This window comes from Cinclus cinclus, chromosome 4 (genome assembly GCF_963662255.1).
Source record: "Cinclus cinclus chromosome 4, bCinCin1.1, whole genome shotgun sequence".
In the NCBI taxonomy this organism is placed as follows: domain Eukaryota; kingdom Metazoa; phylum Chordata; class Aves; order Passeriformes; family Cinclidae; genus Cinclus; species Cinclus cinclus.
Genome location: NC_085049.1, coordinates 28075827 through 28094624, shown reverse-complemented (window position 1 = coordinate 28094624; position 18798 = coordinate 28075827). Strand labels below are relative to the sequence as shown.

The 18798-nt window shown below is 43.1% G+C and overlaps 1 protein-coding gene across 2 annotated transcripts in view; it reads left to right on the top strand.

Annotated features, from left to right (window-relative positions):
- Positions 1-1042: 1042 nt before the first annotated feature.
- Positions 1043-18798, top strand: part of WASHC1 (WASH complex subunit 1) — a 38596-nt gene continuing 20840 nt past the window's right edge. The window contains exons 1-3 of one of the 2 annotated variants that reach the window (XR_009933123.1): positions 1043-1074; positions 7552-7646; positions 11493-11646. Coding sequence is in view for 1 of the 2 variants with exons in the window: in XM_062490987.1 (XP_062346971.1) it covers positions 11468-11646 (179 nt within the window). In the remaining variant the exon portion in view is untranslated. Of the gene's footprint in view, positions 1075-7551; positions 7647-11467; positions 11647-18798 lie in introns of those variants that run through there. The other variant, XM_062490987.1, reaches the window with a different exon arrangement.

Below are 18798 nucleotides of genomic sequence, written 5' to 3'. Positions count from 1 at the left end.
CTTGCCTTATTTTTTTCTCATTTCGCTTTTAATGCTACATATCAATCACAAGTGTTCCCTGGTGCATCCAAAAGCTGGTATTTGCTATTCAAATGGTGTGAAGTTGTAACTGTTTACATAAGTTTTGAGTAATTGTTTCTGTTCCTGAAGTGGAAAAGTATTCAAATACCTCTGTCATGTGCAGCACATAGCCCTTCAAAGGGCTATGTGCCCCATGTGTATTTAATGTTTACAGATGCACTCTCGCAATTAATTTTTCATGAACGTTTGTACTGGGAGACCTTGGTTGCTGGAGTGTGCGCACAAAGGGAAACGTGAAAGCGGCATGATAACAAACTAGTGCAACATTGTTAAAAATTCTGTATTTGTTAAGTCAGCTTTTAAATTGCCCAACTCTAAATAGGAGCGGCGGAGAGACGTGTGAGACAGATTCCCTCTTTCGCTTGCCGTACTCTGCACACGATAACATGGAAGCAAGGAAGAGCCCAGGTGCAGAAGTCGGGCTGAAACTATTACAGTGTCCAGAGGAGGGCCACGAGGATGGTGAAGGGTCTGGAGTGCAAGGCTATGAAGAGCAGCTGAGATCACTTGCTCCTCTGTTCAGCCTGGAGGAGACTGAGGGGACACTTCATAGTGATGTTCAATTTTCCAAAGAGGAGGGGGGCAGGTACTGATCTCTTTTCTGTGGTGACAGCGACAGGACCCGAGGGAACCGCCTGAAGCCGTACCAGGGCAGGTTTAGGTTGGATATCAGGAAAAGGCTTTTCCCCCAGAGGGTGGCTGGGCACTGGAACAGCTCCCCAGGGCAGCGGTCACAGCACCAGCCTGGCAGAGCTCAAGGAGCGTTTGGACAACGTTCTCGAGCACACGGTGTGATTGTTGGGGTGTCCTGTGCAGGGCCGGGAGCTGGACCCGGGGATCGCTGTGGGTCCCACCCAGTCCAGGACATCCACCGTTCTGTCACTTCCTCTCGGAAGGGGGCGTCCCGCCCGCGGGGGCGCCCTGGCCGGGCGGAAGTGACGTAACGTGAGGGCGGAAGTGGCGCGGGCACGGGGGCGCGGCCGCGGGCGGCAGGTGAGGGGCGCGCGGCGCGGCGGGGAGCGCGTGCGGGGGGCGGGGCCGAGCCCGAGCCCCACAGAGCCCCGGGAGAACCGTGGGACCCGGGGTGGCCGGCGGTGCAGGGGAGCGGCTCCGGAGAGCTGTGGTGAATGCCCTCCCGCCGGGCCCGAGCGGCGCCTCCCTGGGAGACTGTGCTGAGACTGCGGCCTGTCACATCTGGGGGCCGCAGACGCTGCCCGGCCGGAACCCCGCCGGCTGTTGGGCAGGAGAGCTTAGCAGCGCCACTTAGGGAGGGACAGCAGGCTTGGAAAATGGTTCCTTGCACTTCTTATCGTGGGTGCGTTCGGAAGAGTATTGCCTGCAGGTCGAGGGAGGTGATCCTGCCCCTCTGCCCAGTGTTGGTGAGGCCACGCCTGGAGTGCTGTGTCCAATTCTGGACTCCTTGGGGCATGTGACACAAGGAGCTCCAGGACAGAGTGACAAAGTTGATTAAGGGACTGGAGCATCACTCTTCTGAGAGCTGGGTCTTTTCAGCCTCACAAAAACATTTTCCAGACAGGTTGTGGAGTCTCTTTCACAGGATATTGAAGGACCATTTGGGTGCAATCCTGTGCCAAGTGCTCTAGGGTGACTCTGTGTGAGCAGGGGGTTGGACCAGATGACTCACTGAGTTCCCTTTCTACCTGAGCTATTCTGTGTTTGTTGGGAGATCTGCCAGGCAGGTATGGAGCATGGAATCCTCAAGTTGGCCGTGTCATACTGGACTCCAGAGTTTCACACAGTGTTTCAGGGAATGGCAAGGACAATGCCTCTTCAGTGTAGATAAGGTACCCTGTAGGGACAGACAGGAGATGTTGCAGCCTGAAGGGAGAAACAAAAAAGAAGGAGGTGTTTGAGAGAGGCGTGGGATGCTGTGTTGTGCGTTATGTGATTTTTTTCCTCAGAGAGTTGGCTAATGGCTTGTGATAGGGTTTGAGTGTTTTATACTATTCCAAGTACACTCCCAGGCCAGTACTTGTGCTGGTTGTAATGATTTGTCAAATAAAACCATATTGTCAGTGTTTGCAAGTGAACCCAAGTGCTCATATGATAATTGCAATTATCGGAATAATATTTTTCTGTGTTCAAAATAAGGAATGAATTGGCCAGCAGTAAGAAGACACTGGACAACTAGACCTAGCTGTGCACATGAAGAAAGGATGCTGATGGATGTAGGGATGTTCACATCCAACAGTGATGGTCATTGATAGTATTTATTTTAGTAATCTACAGGAAACCCTGTGATAAAGTTTCCCTTTTTTTTTTTTGTTTGCGTTTTTTTTATGGGAGGGTTTTTTTGTTGTTTGTATTTTTGGTGTGTGTGGGTTTGGTTGGGTTTTTTTCCCTTTTTTGGTTATTAAATGTGGTCCAGATACTGAGTGGTTGAATAGCACCTGGATTTTCCCAAATACCTCTTTCCAAATAAGTTCTTTATTCCTGTCCAGAGGGGGCTAATTCTTGACTCTCTGCAAGTTACAGTGCAGCTTCCAACAAGGAATGTGGGATATTGCTGACTGTGGTTGTAGCATTTCATATGATTGTGGCAAATGTCAGCTGGAAGTTTGCCTGGAATGACCTCCTTATTTCATGGAGGTTATGTGGTGGGTATTGCTGGTCATGATTTGCAGACTGGGCTGACCCATCCTGGAGTAGATGAGGTAGAAGCTAGAACTGTCCCCATTCCTTGGCAGTTCCCTGAAATACAGAGCCTTCCTGGGGCAATGAAAGGAAGTGGAGCAGAGAGTGCTGCTCTTGCCAGAGACAAGGTCCGGAAGCAAAGTAGCTTTGGCATGTCCTTGTAGAGGCTTTTCTTCATGCCAATTTTCTGGGAATCAAGGGTGCTCCAGTCAACTGTCCCTTGCTTAGACTTTATTTTAAGAAGGTTGGCTGATAAGTTCTCCTGATATTTCATTATGTTTGTCTTGTCTGAGTAGTAAAGCTGGGATGTAGAAGCTGCCTGATATATCTCTGTGTTCCTGGGATGCTTTGAATGGGTGGGAAACAGCCATACCTCCAGAGCCCTAAGGCAGAAGAGTGCCTGAGGCACTCCCAGAGCAGCACAGTCTGCTATTCTTAGCATCTGCCCTTCTTCTATCACTTCAGATATTTAAACTGAATTTTAAACTTCATTCCTTCAGATACAAAGTGCTGTTCTCTCAGCTCAGGGGTTCATGGGCCAGAAAACTGAAAGCAGATAATTCCTGGGAGCTAGTCTGCAGTCTGGCTTCTGGGTAGTACCAGGTCACTGTGGTCACATCAAGCTCAGCTTAGGGAGTGAAAGAGAAGGCTAGAAATTGAGGGCTGGGGAAAAGTAGTGTTGAGGTAATCTTGAAAGCAAGGCAGATTTTTTTTTTTACAACATTTTTTAGATAAAAGGTAGTATGCAGAGGAAGAAGAGGATTATGTCTGAAACTGTTACTTTTCCCATGGCTGTGGTGTAAGAGATCAAAGGGAATCATTTTTATCACTCAGAAAAATAATTTCTGTAGCTAGTCAGCTCTGCTTAGACCCCTTCACAAGATAACCTTTCCCAGAAAATACTCTGTCCAGGTGACATTTTTTTGACCCAGCTTTTTGTCAGCTCCTGTCAATAAGGCCACTCTGTAGGGATATTCCTTCTAGCAAATGTGAACAGACTTGATGACATTCCTTATTTAGTGAGTTCCCCTCCTGTCATCTTCTACAAATGTAAGCAGTGCCTTTGCTTTTGAATTTATAAAGCAGGCAGGAACAGATCTGGTCAATGGTTTGATTTGGTTGTTTTGTTAACTGAATGGCTAAGGCTTCCTTGTAATACTGCATGTGGAGCCTGGGGGCTGTAAAACTCCAGAACTTTGGAGCAGAGGGTACTGAATGTGGAGGTGAAAGCCAGGACATTGTGAGTTATGTATTGAGGCAATGAAATGGGGCAGTGGTTAGATCTGCAGCTAAGGTCCCTCTGCAGAAGGGTGGAGCTGATTGTGCATCAGAAAATTGGAGGGAAAAACTAGCTGGATTTTTTTTTTTTTTTTTTTTTACATGGTGTGTTTCTGGAAGTAAGTATTGCTGTGGTCTGATAGTGAAAATGAGACGCTCCAGACATTCTGCAGGAAGCTCTACAGCAGCATTCTGGGTAGCCTGGTTTTGGAATTCCGTTGTTTAAGAGAACCTATTGCAGAGATATTGCTCTCTAGAGGACTTTGCATAGCCAGTGGCTTCTGTGTACTTCAGGCATACAAAACCAAAGTGCTCCCATTTAGGAAATCAAAGAGAAAAGAGTTGTGTCTGGGTGTTTGGGATGGGATTCTCAATTTTAGTTATGTGTGTATAGTAGGTATAGCTAAGCTATTTGTTTAGGCTTCCTTTGTAATAAATAGTTATTGGAAGGGAAGGCAGGCAGTTAGCAGAGTGTTTGTGGTCAGCTGAATATCCTGCCCTGGAATCAGATCAATTGTTCATTACAGCATCTGATTGTTTCCATTACTGATGAGAGCCAAAGGTGGCAGTCGCAGAGGGGATTTTCTGATTAACTTTAGGTATCAACATCTGTCAGTCAAAATGAGCTTTATGTATCCAGCTGGAGGAAATCAATTTCAGCCTGTGCTTAGAGGACAGGGCTTTCTCAGCAAGGTGAGGCAGTGAAGGGAGGCTGCCTGTACTTAACGAAACAGTTAAGGGGTTGAGGGGAAAGATTGTCCTGAAGACAGTGGAGGCTTAGAGGGGGTCTTAGCTTATGGAGCTGGCAGGATTGAAGTGCACCTCTAAATTCTTGTAAGTCTCTACTTTTCAGATTCTCTTAAAAAAATTTAATGCAATAGCATTCTTTCTTCTGGACAGTCAGTATAATCTGTTGTATCTAATCCATCTTTAAATTTCAAGTATTTTGCCAAGGAGTTGCCACATGCTATTGTAAGGCTGGGGTCTGAGATCTCAAATTTTGATTCTTTCTCTTAAGCCTAGGTGGAATATGGCAGTATGTGACAAACCGACAAAGTGGCTCTGAGAAGTTTTTAGGGTAAAGGGGAGTCTCCAGATTTCACCTGTAATAGCTGCCACAGCTACTGTTTCTTTCAAAACAAAGTGTCTGAGCCAAAGGTGTTTTTAACAGGTTCTGGCTTCTTGAGAAGGAGGTGCTTAAATGCTGCTTGCTGCCTTAAACACTTTCTGAAGGAGATTTTTGACAGGTCAGTGCTTTTCTTCAGGTAATCCTGCAGACTTTCAGGCTCCTCAGTGCTCTGCTGCTTCTGCAGGGCCATGGGCTGATGTGAGGCTGACTCCTTTTGAAAAGGTTTTGGCTGTTCAGGTAGTCCCATATCAATGCGCAGTTGTGGGAGCAGGAGATGCCCTATAGGATTCATTTTCTACACAAACTTTTCATTCCTGCTATTCTTCTGAGGTAATGCTATACTGTAAGGATAGGCTGAAAGATTGAGGTTGAGTAAGTATCCTCTAAAGCTGGAGGGGATGAGTAGAAAAGGCTTTTACAGCTGTGGTTTAAGTAACTTTGTGATATAGATTGGGCCATGGTGTGCTCGTGGGAGGGAGGGAGAATGATGGCTTCTCAAGCTTTTTACTTTTCTGCACCTGTTGCTAGTTTCTGTGTCTGGGGAACTCTAGCTCCTCAGTTTAATTCACTCCTTGATGGTGGGCGGGATGGGACAGCTGGAATGGAGAATCCTTTTGTTCCAGAAATAGCACTGGGAGGCAAAATCCCATCTGATGCCTAGCACTCCAAAGATGGAGAAACCCCACTCTTGTCTAAAATAGCTACTAGAGGTCTTGAGACCAAAGCAGTAACATCTACAATGGAGTTTGAGGGTGCTACTATAAGAAACATCTAGTAACATGAGCACCCTGGCAGAGTACAGCCTGCTAGGGGGCCTAATTAGAGTCTTTCTTTCATCACTTGCAGCCTTCAGATGGTGATTAGACCTATTTATAGGGGCAGAGTTCCTTAATATTCAGCACAGTGTACTTCTTGCCAATCAAATCAGTAGCGTCTGCATCTTTGATTGCTGCTTAATAACACTGTAGAAGATGGTTAATTAAAAAATATAAATAGACTTTTCATCCTCTTAATTTATCAAAGTGCTTCTCTCCTTCCCCAACCTTGCATCCTACAAAAAAAGGTAAAGTTGGATTAGCGCAGGGACTGTGGTGAACCTCTCATCTCACTGCTGGAAATGCATCCTGCTCTCCTGTCCAGGGTAGTTGCCTCTTGTGTGCTCTGCTGGAGGACTAAATTTCATCCCCTCCTATGAATGTCAACACAGGGCAGAATGATTGTATGCTGCATAATAATAGGACATGTATATAAGCTCCTGTGCTGCATTTGAACAATTTCTAGCTTTTGTTTCAGTGTCTACATCTGTGTGTGTGTGTGCACACTGCCTTATCCTGTCCCTGAACAGCATGTCATATGCAGTGACATATTTTGCTTTTCTAGCTTTTCAAGTCTCTTTTTGAAATACAGTTCTCTGTTTTTGCAGCTGGTAAACTCATAGGAGTATGCTTTATCTGTGGAGGGCAAGGTGTTCTAATTAACTTTTTATATTGTTCTTATTTTTCCCTTGGAGGATTTAATTCTGATATTTTGTTGGGATAGCCTCTAGGTAAGGCTTCAGAACAATCAAGGTATGACTTGAATATGCTAGAAGATTTGACCATGGGAAGATCTTTGCCCAGGTAGACATGGTAGAAAGTATTGCATGTAAGAAAGTACTCTCAGGGAGGAATTTGGGATGACTTCTCATGGTTAACCAAGTTTTGGATGTGACTTTCCTCTATCAGAGGAGATAGCACGTTCTGATATTTCCAGAGCCTGTCTGCTCCATCTTTTGAGTATGTTTGATCTTAACCTGTGGTTCATTTGTGGCTTGGTCTGTTCCCACTTTGGAACCATACTGGTGCTAGTGGGGTAGTGCTGTGTGGTGAGGGATATGCAGACTTGTGTTTTATTGCATATTGCTGTTCCCCATGTCCTCACAGGTGGCTCCAAGGCATTGATCTTTTATTAGGATCCTACAAAAGAGAGACATAGGGTTAGAGATAGCCTGTCACTTATTTCTAGAGATGTTACTACCTGTGGGACTTAAAGGCCTCTAGTTCTTGCTGTTTTTCCAGTGCAGTGGCAGAAGCAGCAGCATAGTAATTGCTAAAGCAGCCACTGTTAGCTTTGTAGTATACACACTGGTTTTTTCTTCAAAGTATTTAATCCCTCTTCTCCCCTGAGCCTGCCCTTTCTAGCTTCTTGAAAAATGTTAATGAAGCAGGTATTGTGGATGGCTTGCCTTATTCTCCCTTTATTTTCACAGCAAAGTACATGTCAGCTAAGTGCTTGTATATAGCTTTATATTCTGCTTATGTTAAGGGCAGCCAAGCTAATTTTTTAAATATTGCCTTTGTTTATGTTCCTTTGGAAAACTAAGATATTTTAAGGTTGTGGGTTTTTTGTTTTTTTTTTGTTTTTTTTAGATAATCATCCCAATGGTCAGTCCTTCATAGAGAACAGCTTTGAGTGAGGAGGAATAGCCACAAGCCCTGAGGAGCTTTGGACTGGCTTACCTGAGGTAAAAAGCACAGACAGCTTGAGGCACAAGTGCAAATCTAAGCAATCAGGATATTTAGTCAGAACTTCTAAATCAGGACATAGCACTTGAAAGCAGGTGGTGCAGTGAGAAAACGACCTTTTTCTCTTTGTTTTCACTTTAATAAGGCAAATAAGGTTATTATATAACACCAGAGCATATTTGTCTTGATCATGAAAGTTGACATAGAAAAAATAATTGAATAAAAAATGGCTGGAGCCCCCAGATGCTGCCTCCAGAGCCTGATCACAAAAAAAAATTAAAAAAGAGGCAGCAGCTCTGGGTTGCTGTTTCTTCTGCTTTGTGTGACCCATTGATGGTCAGTAATGATTAAACCTCTTGGGTTTTCTGACATTTCTCACTGTAGCATCAGAGTATTTCATGTCAGCTGCCATAATTCCAGCATGCTGTACTTACTGAGGAAACACACCAGCTACCTTTGTAAGATTCTGGAGTGATACTGGAACCAGTTTGTTGCTTTGCTGAAAGTCCCTTCTATATGTAAGATATAAGCAGTTTATTTGCACCTTTGCTGTTCATGTTACATGAAGGCTTGGCACCCGTTGGATAGGGTGGAAGAGTTGACATATTTTAACATGGCAGCTCTCTTTTTTTTATTTTTTAATGTACTAATTCTGATAGTGCAGCATGGCAAGAAAATGTGCTGCTTCCTTCTCAGTGCATTGGAGTCTGACATAAAGGAAGAGTCAGTCTTACTCTCCTTCAGTGTTTGCTCTCCTTCCTGGCTTCTGCTGGGAATATTTTGAATTTTCCCTTTTAAAACATTCCTTATTCCTGCAGTCTCTCTCTGTTATGTGAAGCAATTCTCCTTTTATTCTAACCCTGTGGTGAGGCCCTTACTCAAATTGTTGGTAAAACTGGCTTATTTCTCCAATTAGTTTGGTCCTAAGAGGTAACAAATAGCAGCTGTAGCATGGGATTTTGCCCAAGTCTAGTAATTTAGTTGTTGCTGTTTTACCTCCTTGCTGTAGATCTCCCACTTGTTCCCTTGCACAGAAAGAGTTGTCTCTTGTACCTGTCTCTGGCAGTAGTTTCCAGAGTCTGCCATATTTCTCCACTGTGGGTTGTTTTAGGAAAGGTGAGACTCTGGAGCTCATTTGAGAGTCTTCATTGAGAACCTGTGAAGGTGACGTTTACTGACAGACAAACAAACTGTGACAGTCTGAGCAGGAGCACCCAGGGATTTTCCTGCCTTGCTCAGTACTGGGTGCTCCTCTCTTTGCAAGGGAGCAGTGGGGTCTGAAGGAGAGTCTGTAGCTTCTGACTGCAGGGAAATAAATGGTTTGGGAGTAGCTAAAGGAGTGCTGCTTCTGAGTGGGAGCATCTGTCAGTCAGCAGCTGAACTGAGCTTGGTTTTAGAAAGGACACTTGGAGAATTAGGATTGGTGAAGAGTCTGAGAGATTATATTGGGGCTGTACAATCTCCTCTGCCCTCAGGAGGTGAAAATCTTGGCTTTCTCAGGATTACCTTTACACAGGAATGGTTTTGATAATGAAACAAGTTTCTGAAGTTTCCTTCTTGCCCCTGCTTCCCACTATGTTTTATGACTGGACAGTTACAGCTGTTTATCTGACTGTGGTAAATCGGGTCACTGAACTGATATGAGTTAAAAATAGGCATCCCAAATATCAGCAGCACTGATGGAATGGCAGAGTTTTGACCAGTGGCAAGGAGGACTATAAACTCCTTTTGCTGCTGGGGCCAGAGTAACTCATAACCACGTCCTTGCTGTGTTGTCTGGTCGCTTTATTCTGTGGTGACAGTCAAATAGTAGATTTGAAAGGAAAAGTATTGAAGCTTGATTGTGGTCAGCAGATCAAAAACTGCTGTGTCTAAATTAGCTGTACTCCTCTCAGATTAACTTGTATGCTTTACAGCTATAAATAATAATTTCCTGTCTGCAGAGTAGGCCCAGTGAAGAAGACTAATCAGTGTGCAAACATTGCCGCTAAAGAGTGCAGATACTGAGTCTGGCTGCCAGTGATGCATGAAATGAAACAGAATAGGTCTAGGCTTCCTAGACTGGCAACAGAGCCAGCTTTTTAATGGCTGGGCTTGATCTTGCAAATTTGTTAACTGTGGAAAGGCTTCTACGTGCCCTTACATCTCATATGATTCATTACTAAACACCCCCACCAAAAAAACCCCAAAGCAACTCAGCAAACCCCACATCCCAAAATAATACCCTTAAGTAACAGCCATATCACATTTACAGAAAGCTTTTCCTACCCTACTGTGGTTTCATCTTAAAGGAAAAATTTGGAGAGGGTGGATGGTGTTTCTTAAATACACAGAAATGGCTGCAGGCAACCCTAATCTGGTATCTTTGTTTCTTGAAGCAAGATAGGGAATTGAAAGAATCTGTGAAGACCCCGTTAATTTTCACATATTAAACTGTTTTTTTTAAATGTTGTGACTATCTCTTCAGGCTCCTGATTTATGGGTTGTATTTATGTTATTCTCAGCCTGCACTGCTATAGAGCCAGGAATGCAGGTTGCACACAGCACTGCTCTCTGAACTAGCTGCTGCCAACTTCAAGTGCCACAAAGGGAATGTGGTGCATCCTGAGATAGCGCTGTTTCTGATACCTTGGGTTTTCATTCTCCTTTATTTTTCCTCTCCTCAGCTTAATGAATATTTTCTTATATGGATGTACTGAGCTCTGTGTGATGAAACTCTGTAATGAACCCCTGTAAATGGTGTGGTTTTTACAGCCTGAATGAGAAGAGGCACAGACAAAACAGGAACGAAGGGAGTTGTAAAGATCTAGCAGTAGAATTTGAGTTAGAAAACTGTATGGAAACTCTACTCTGTTCATTCTTCAGAATGTCCTAACAGTAATATATTTGTGAGTTTGCAATTTCTAATATGCTCAGAGAAATGGATTTTTTTTTCTTATGTTCTTCTAACTCCCAGGAACTTTTTTGTTATTTTTGTGAGTAAAGACATGGGAGGCAAACTTTTTTGGGAATTGCTGAGGGAGAGGTGGGCAAGGCTCAGGATGGAAACATGAGTGATGGGTGGGTCTCCTCACTGAGCTGTAGAGCAGTGGTACTGGCCCAGCTGCTTCCAAAAGTGTGCATACAGCTCTGGTGTGTGTCACACGACTATGTGGCACACAACTGAAACATTCTGGTGACTGGTTGGACTTGAGATGTGAAGGGATTCGAAAATAAGGAGGCTTCTTTCAAGATAGTTACTAAGGAAATATCCAGTCACCAGAAGCAACAGACAGACAGCTCCTGAGAGTCAGAATGGAAGAACTCTCATTAACCTACTTGGATCAAGGGGTTATGTGCCCAAGCATGCCTTGTAATTTCATGGCTCCTATTCTTGGAAGGACTTGATGGTGTGCTTCTTGGAGCAGAAGTGTAAAATGAAATACTGCCTTTTGCTAATAGGGTTGGATGACCTGATCCACGTGGAATATGAGGACAGGGAGGAGGGGACAGGGTGATTTCTGATGAGTCTTGTTGCCACTCTGAACTGACTTTACTTCTAACTTTGGTCTTTGTTTTCAGCATAGTACTGAGCAGAGATTTGTTAAGTAGCATGCTAAAATAAAATCACGGTTTCCAAGAACATTTGGATAAGCAAGAGATTCCCACCTCACTGTAGCTGCCTTTACTGTATTAAAAATCCAATGTGTCAGCCTTCCTGCTTGTGTCATTCTCCTCAGCTCGCCAATTCTGTTGCAAATGCTTTCTTAAAATAATTAGTGGAGCAGAAAGTGAATTGCCTGAATAACTGCTGTGATAAAATGGCAGTGTGTTTACTGTAATGACCTATTTGTTCTTTCCCTTAGGCACAATGGCCACAGTAGCCCAGAAGCACTTTTTGGAAGGCCAGACATACTCAGTGCCCCTGATCCAGCCAGACCTACGCAGAGAGGAGGCTGTGCAGCAGGTGGCAGATGCACTTCAGTATCTGCAGAAGGTGTCGGGCGATATCTTCAACAGGTACAGTGCTCTCCTGGGGGTTGGGTGCTTAGTATTCAGCATTACAAACCAGAGTACAGGGATTAGGTTGCAGCAGTGAAAGGGCATGGTGTTGGTAAGCGATGGAAGTTCAGAAAAGGGATGAAAAAGGACCAGATGCACTTCAATACAAGTTTATTAGATTCGAGTCTGTCAAAGTTAAGCATAATGAAATGGCTGCAGTTAGCCATAGATTGTTGGTTATTAATTTTTTATTCAGTGGCAGACTTCCACAAATTGCATTACTGCTTCTGCTGCACTTATCCTTTATTCCTTCTTGCTCATGTATTAAAGGGAAGTTATTTAAGAGTATCATGAAGATGCGTTATTTTGGGTCATTATACTTGAAGCAGTGAAGTAGTAAATGTCTCTTTGTTCTGATCTTTGCAACAAACTGTTCTCTTTAGGCTTCTGGTGTTTCACACTTCCCTTTTTGTGTGTTGGAAGGGCTGAGTGCGCTGAGTCGGACTGGGTTTCTTGCCACAGTATCATAATCCATCAAAGTTCATATTTTCAAGGATATGGTCCAGGCTTGGTACCTCTTGCATATGATACTCTCTAAGATTGGATCTGTAAGACTGTCTGTATAGCAGATGAGAGAGATTCTTGTGTTTGCTTGCAAATGATGGTTAATAACATGGTGCCTTTTTCCCATCCAGTGCCATCTTTGCCATCTCGGTTCTCTGAGATGGTGTATCATTGGGAAGGAAACAGATCAGCGTTTATCTTCTCATAGTCTAATTAGTAAAAGGACATGCTTTGGTTTCAACAGGTCCCATGGCTATCTAGTTTAATTTATTATGTTGTGAACAGGGTCATGACATTGTCTTTTTTTGAGTTTTGGACCTTTTTTTTGAGGGTAGATTTAAGTTCTGTAGTTTCTGATAGTGAAACTTCGAAGGGTGGCCTCTGGAGAAAGAGCAGTCTCTAAGGCTGAGCTCTGATTATTGAGGGAAATAAAAGTTTTCCACTGGAATAGTCTTTGGGCAAGGGCTGTGTGTGGGCTGGATTAGGTTGAACACAAGGTCTACTTCATTTGTGCTCTTCAGAGCAGGGGAACAGTTCATGATCTAAGGCTGGGAGAAGACTTTCTAGAGCTGCCATAAACATGTGGAAAGAACTTCTCAGACTTGGGCCTGGTTGGCAGTGCTGTCCCTCTCTGTGAGGTACATGAAGCTCTTGATGATGATGCAGGAGTTACTCTGTCTCTATTTTTCCCTGTTTTTCCTCTCCTCACTGCTGTCTAACACAGTACCCTGTAATTTCCCTTGGGAGGCAAGCCTGCTGCTTTGTATGCAAGTCACTCCCAAGTACTGAGCAGTGACTGTGATGCTGTTCCCTCACTCTTTGGTGCACTCATGACTTTTAATTACCAATTTTCTCCAACAACAGAGGAGGCTTCATTGGCTTCTTTGTTTGCTTTGCCTTTTCACTGAGGTCTTGGGTCTCTGATATAATTAAGAAAGATTTAGTAATTATGCAGGCATCTGATTAGAAGTTCCATGACCTTGGTTGTTCCATGCCAATCAAGGGGCAAAGCTTTCAAGGTGAGAATTTTGCCGATTAGTGAAGAGTGACCTTTTATCTTCCCTTTCCTGAGATAAGGCAGCTCTTTCTTCCATTTCCAGGAAGGAGCTGCCTTATCTGGGGAAGCTGACTGTTATGATCTGCAAAACAGCAGCTTGCAGTGTTGATGGAGAGGAAATTTGTTCACTGTGGGAGACTTGGCTGAGTGTATCCAACTCGTTACTTCAGTACTACAAGGATGCAGATGTTCTGAGGTTGTTTTGTGGGAACAGGTGGATTGGTACAGTGCTTTTGAGAGTGGCAAGCCAATCTGTACTTCGTTGAAGGTGGAGTGAAAGTGTCTCTTGCTCCCTGTGAAAAGAGGAATATTTCCACAACCAAATCTTTGTTTCCATTTTAGCTAAGCAAAGTTTCTGCTCAGAATTGTTGCTGACATGACAATTAAGTATGAATTCTTAAAATGAACATGTCAAGATGACACAAGAAAGATACCTTTCCATTTAGGGAATTAGAAGAAAATACAAGGAGCTTTCCTCTTCTTGCCCCCTTTTTGGGCAATTTGGGAAATAACCCATGTGACAAGTCTCCGCCAACCTCTCTTGTTTCCAATCATTCTCAAAGAAGCTTCCTTGCTCTTAACTATGTCAAGGTACTTGGTGAATGAGATGCTACAGAGTTTACTTGTTCATAGAAAATCAAGGGATTTGTGGGTGCAAAACCAAAGGTAAACTATGACTGAGACCCAGAGCATCCCCACTGGGCCAAGCCTTGGAGAGCAAGTCTGGACTGCAATCAGGAATCACTTAGAGCAGGATGCATCAGCTCAGCATCCCTCTCCATCATATCCCTAACCCTCAGGAGCAGAGACCCACCTGACTTTTTTCACACAGGGAGCGTCAGAGTTCTTGGCTGCTGGGCAATACAGATTGTTGTCTTAGGCCAGTGCTGTCCAGCAGTGCCTTCCTCTGAGGAAGTCCTGTCCACTTGGTGCTGATACCAGTGCTGTGATGAGACCAAGAGGCTCATGTTCTTCTCAAGTTTATGCTTTGAAGTAATGGAAGTTTTAAGCTTGTGTGTGTTAACTGAATCCAAGTCATTAATCTGTTGTGGAAGCTGCAGTAAAGATCAGATTCATTGCCTGTAGTAACTGAGATATTAATATTGCTTTAAACATAAATATTCTAACATAGCCCATGTGACATAATATCTATTTGAATTTGACTCCTGACCTTTTAAGAAGGGTTTTTGATACAGGTTGCTTGAGGTGGGATGATCAGTTTAAACCCACAATTAACAGTAGTCTTTCATCTATTTGTTTTCTCACTACCAGTGTTTTCTGGGTGGGAGCTTGTGTTGGAATCATGTGCTTTGAAATATTTTACAGGAATGTTGTTGTGATAAGTACTTAAAATAAGTGATGAGTTTAGATTTCCTGATATGTCCGCCTAGTTAGGTAGGCTTGTCCTTTAGGATTTCTCAGTTTCTGAGGAGTTTGTGTTGGCAGGAAATGTTAATATCTAATATTGTCCCTTTGCTATTCAGAGTGTTCACTTTTGAGTAATAGATGTGTGGAAAATTGCTTTTGCAAGTCATCTCATGGAGTGTTACAGTAGTAGAAAGAAATCAAATACTTGGGATTAGAATGTTGTTATCAAGGTCCTGGTTTCCTTTGCCTGTGATCCAATCCCAGCTTGTCCAGTGTACAGAATTTCCCATCCTTGTACTTCTTTTTTTCAGTTTATTGAAGAATTTTTCATTGTTATTTTTAAAAATCTTTATTTGTCTGGAATAATATTTTGCTAAACCAGTGTATTCTATTTCCTTCCCAGTTGGATTCAAACTAATTTCATATTACATATTTGAAAAGGGCTTTAATATTAAGCAAAAGTTTAGCTGAGAGCCACACTTCTGAAAACCATAGCTGGAAAACAAAGCACTGCGAAAATGCTGTTAAGGGTGGGGAAGAAATCTGGTAAGGCTGTGAGGAGGAAGGTAAGGAGTTAGCTGGCTGGGCAGCAGAGTCTTAAGGGATGTTTAGGACAAGAGCAGAGCTGAGATGTGAGTAGTTTTGAAACTGAAAATACCAACAAAATCTTAATCAGGAGGTACATTTGGGTGTTTTAAAGCCTTCCTTGTTTTAAACTTGCTGCTGTGATTAGTCCTGATGATCAATAATGGAAGTGAGGGACTGAATATGTCTGTGTAAATGTTTTTAATTTAGGAGGTCTGTAGAATGGAAACTTGCCAAGAAGGGTCTTGCTGCAAGCTGTACTATGCTCTTTGTTGTGCAGTGGGGCTCTGGGATGCAGCTTGGACACTGCATTGTGTTTGTTCCTGTGTGGCTGCAAGGGTTGCATCTTTCTAGGAAGATTGCTGTCCACTGTGATGGCTCACCAGGAGGCTGAGTTTACACCAAGAGATGCACTATCGCACAGGGAATCATTTTTCCTCCAGTTAATTTGAGAGTGTTATGACTCTTGTTTAACAACAAGGTGCCTCATGGCACTTTGATGTTGTCCCAGAGGTCATCTGAAAGAGGATGCTAGGTCTAGTTTAGTTTCAGCTACCTCTCTTGAGAGGCTGTAGGAGCAGTCATTTGCTGCCAGGAAGATAAAGCAGAAGCAGTGAGGCAAAGAGAGTGGAGTGTCCTGCAGACATGAGGAAACGGAGTACAGGGAAGACATTTTGCCTGCAGCTAGTTGTTATTCCTGTAGATGTATGTCCAAGTAATGTGGATTTATTTTCCTTTCAAGTGTAGCACACACTTTGTAAGGCACCATTTATTTGTTATGGCTGCCATGATTGTCTGGAAGCTAACTTGGACAGGTTGTGAAGACAGAGCTTCAGAGAGGTTCCTAGACTGCAGGAAGAAGACTTTAGGACATGACACGAGGGTAAGATCAGCATGCTTGGAAGGTTGGGAGCAGCTGGCATTAGCAGGCATCCTACACCCCCATAAAGAGGCAAAGGGAGTGTGACTGTTTTGCAAGAGACCAGATCACAGCTCTTTTTGGATGCTGCTAAAATCCTTAAGCTTAAGGTCTTCTGGGATCTGATCTGTGCAAAATTGCCAGATAGATGTTCTCCTACTTCTGGAGTTAGTATCAAACTTGCTAAGCAGGCAGGAGGCACACAACAATTTCAGACTTTAAGGAGCTCTTGAGAAGATTCTTTCTACTTTTACAGCAGTAGTGGAATATCTTGTGGAAATAGGAGACAATTTGCTTGAAAACAGATGGCGTGTGCAATAGGAAAGGCAAACAGTTAGGAGAAACTAAGGTAATTTCAGTACATATGAATTGTTGATTTATTTTAGTTCATGGGTTTTTTTTTAACACTGACAGGGAAGTCTCTTGTTTGTACTCTGTTCCTTGTTGGAGAAAATTCAGTACTGAGTAGCAGCCTTCAAATTCTTGTGAGCTAATTTTGTCCAGCAATAAGTCTCTGTTAATTGAAAGGATTTTGCAAAGATCTTATGAACTTCCTCATCCAGAGAGTAATTTCTTTACTCTTCAGTCCCTGACTGCAAGTGGCACTGTCTATTACTCTCAGGAAATAGGCAAGGAGAAGCAAATCATAACAACAAATCAGTGTGTGCCTCACTGCAGAAGTGTTCCCTTATTTCTTAGCCCACAGTTTTGGCAACATTGTTGGATTCTCCCACTCCAGCTATTCTTGACACAACTGCCATGTTATTCTTTTAATACAAAGTGATATCACAAAGTGATAGCTCTACAATACACAAAGTGATAGCTCTACCTTCTCAACCAGCTTCAGACACTGGAAACTCACACATGTTGGAGTAATTTTCAGTTCCTGTGGATGACTTTTGTGTACTCAGTCAGCCCTGGAGGAAGAGATTCAAACAAGTCATTTTGTTTTACAGGCATGACTTCCATTAGGGATCCAGCATGGAGAAAACTGTCTGGAAAATAACACTGAGTGGCTTGAAATGTGTATTACAGGCTCGCTCCTATGGGAGTGTGCACACTGTGGGGAGAGCTGGGGGAGGAGCACCAGTGCCAAAGGTCTGCTCTTCACACTTGACTGGCTCATTAAATTCCCTTTCCATGGTGCTTCTTTCTGACTTGCTGTGGTGCTGTCGGGTTTTGCAAATGGGAAAGGTTATAAGGGCTAGGTGTAAATGCAACTGACAGCTGAGACAGAGAAGTGCTTTTGGAGACAGGAGACCCATTTGTAGGTGCTAATGAAGGAGTTTCGGGTTTTCTTTCATCTAAATCCTCCAGGACCTAAATTACCCACCTGAGGTTTCTCTTTAACACACTTTGCCATGCAAATTCGTTAACCTAGGCTCCAGAAACTTTGATCCCCTCCTCTAAATCCGCCAGATGAAGATTTTATTGAAGGAATTCACCGTGCTGTGTGCCATTAGTAATTTTTATCCTCTACTCTCCCTGGCACAGTATGGTGAATTGGATTCCTTTCTCAATTTATCCAAGAATATGATCCTTATTCTGGATTAATGTGCATTATAAAACCAGGTATTTGCATTTTAATTTACTTCTAGGGCTCTTGTTTTAGATCGACCTGCAAAGCTGAATCTGAAAACATGCTTGATGGGCCTAAGAGGCATAACAAGACATTTCTATTAGAAGAGGAGGTAAAGCTGTTGCACTTCTGCTCTGTGTGAGTGCAGTAGGAATAGCCTTCTGGTTATCTATGACATATATATAATATTCCAATATATAGATATACATATATATAACATTCCAGTAGCTCGGTACCAAGAACCAAGGAAGTTCATGGTTTCCACAGTGCAGTTCTCTCTGTTGTTTTGTCCCAGTGACTGAGTAGTTTGGTTTTGGTCCAACAATACTTTTGAGAGAGACATCCTGGATTTTGTTAATTCCAGAGTGAATTCAGACTCTGTGTGTTTTGTTTTTTTTCTTTTGAGGAAGGGAGAGTGGGAAGCTCACAACTGAGCACCAGGCAGGGTTTTCTTTCTTTTTCCTAACACTTGGGCAATTTAGGGGATGGGGAACAACCAACCACGCAGCCAAAATCATGCCCTTCCATTACACTTCGTGCTTACTTTTAGCTGTGATGGGATTTAGATACTGTCAAAGCATTGGTCATGAGAGCATTTCCTCTGTGTGTCACAGGGATAGTGGTTAAGCTATTAAAGTGTACAAATTTACAGTTCTGGCAGTTTTGGGGTGGGGAAGGAGGTTTGGAAGGTACACTGTATGAATTTATTCTGATATTATTACAAAGATATTATTTCCATTCTTAATGACTAATTGTGAGTTGGTGCATGGGAAAGATGATTTTTACAATGACAATGAGGGAAATGAAATCATGTGTCTAGACCAGTTCTAAAGGTGTCTGATCACTGATGTGCCTCAGACTGTTTCAATGAAATGACAGAGCAGTTGTCAGTGCAAGCAGAGAGGTATCTGCTTTTTGATGCCATTAGGAACATTGCTGCCTGTGGCCCAAAGTTTTGGGGGAAGAGCAACTGGAAATCCCTCAAGAAACTAAGAAAGTGCTATAATCACTCAGGAAAGATGTTAGATGGATAAGGTATCATAAAGAGTTGTTCTAATTTGTTGAAGAAGCACACTTAAATTAGCTTGTTGATGGGCA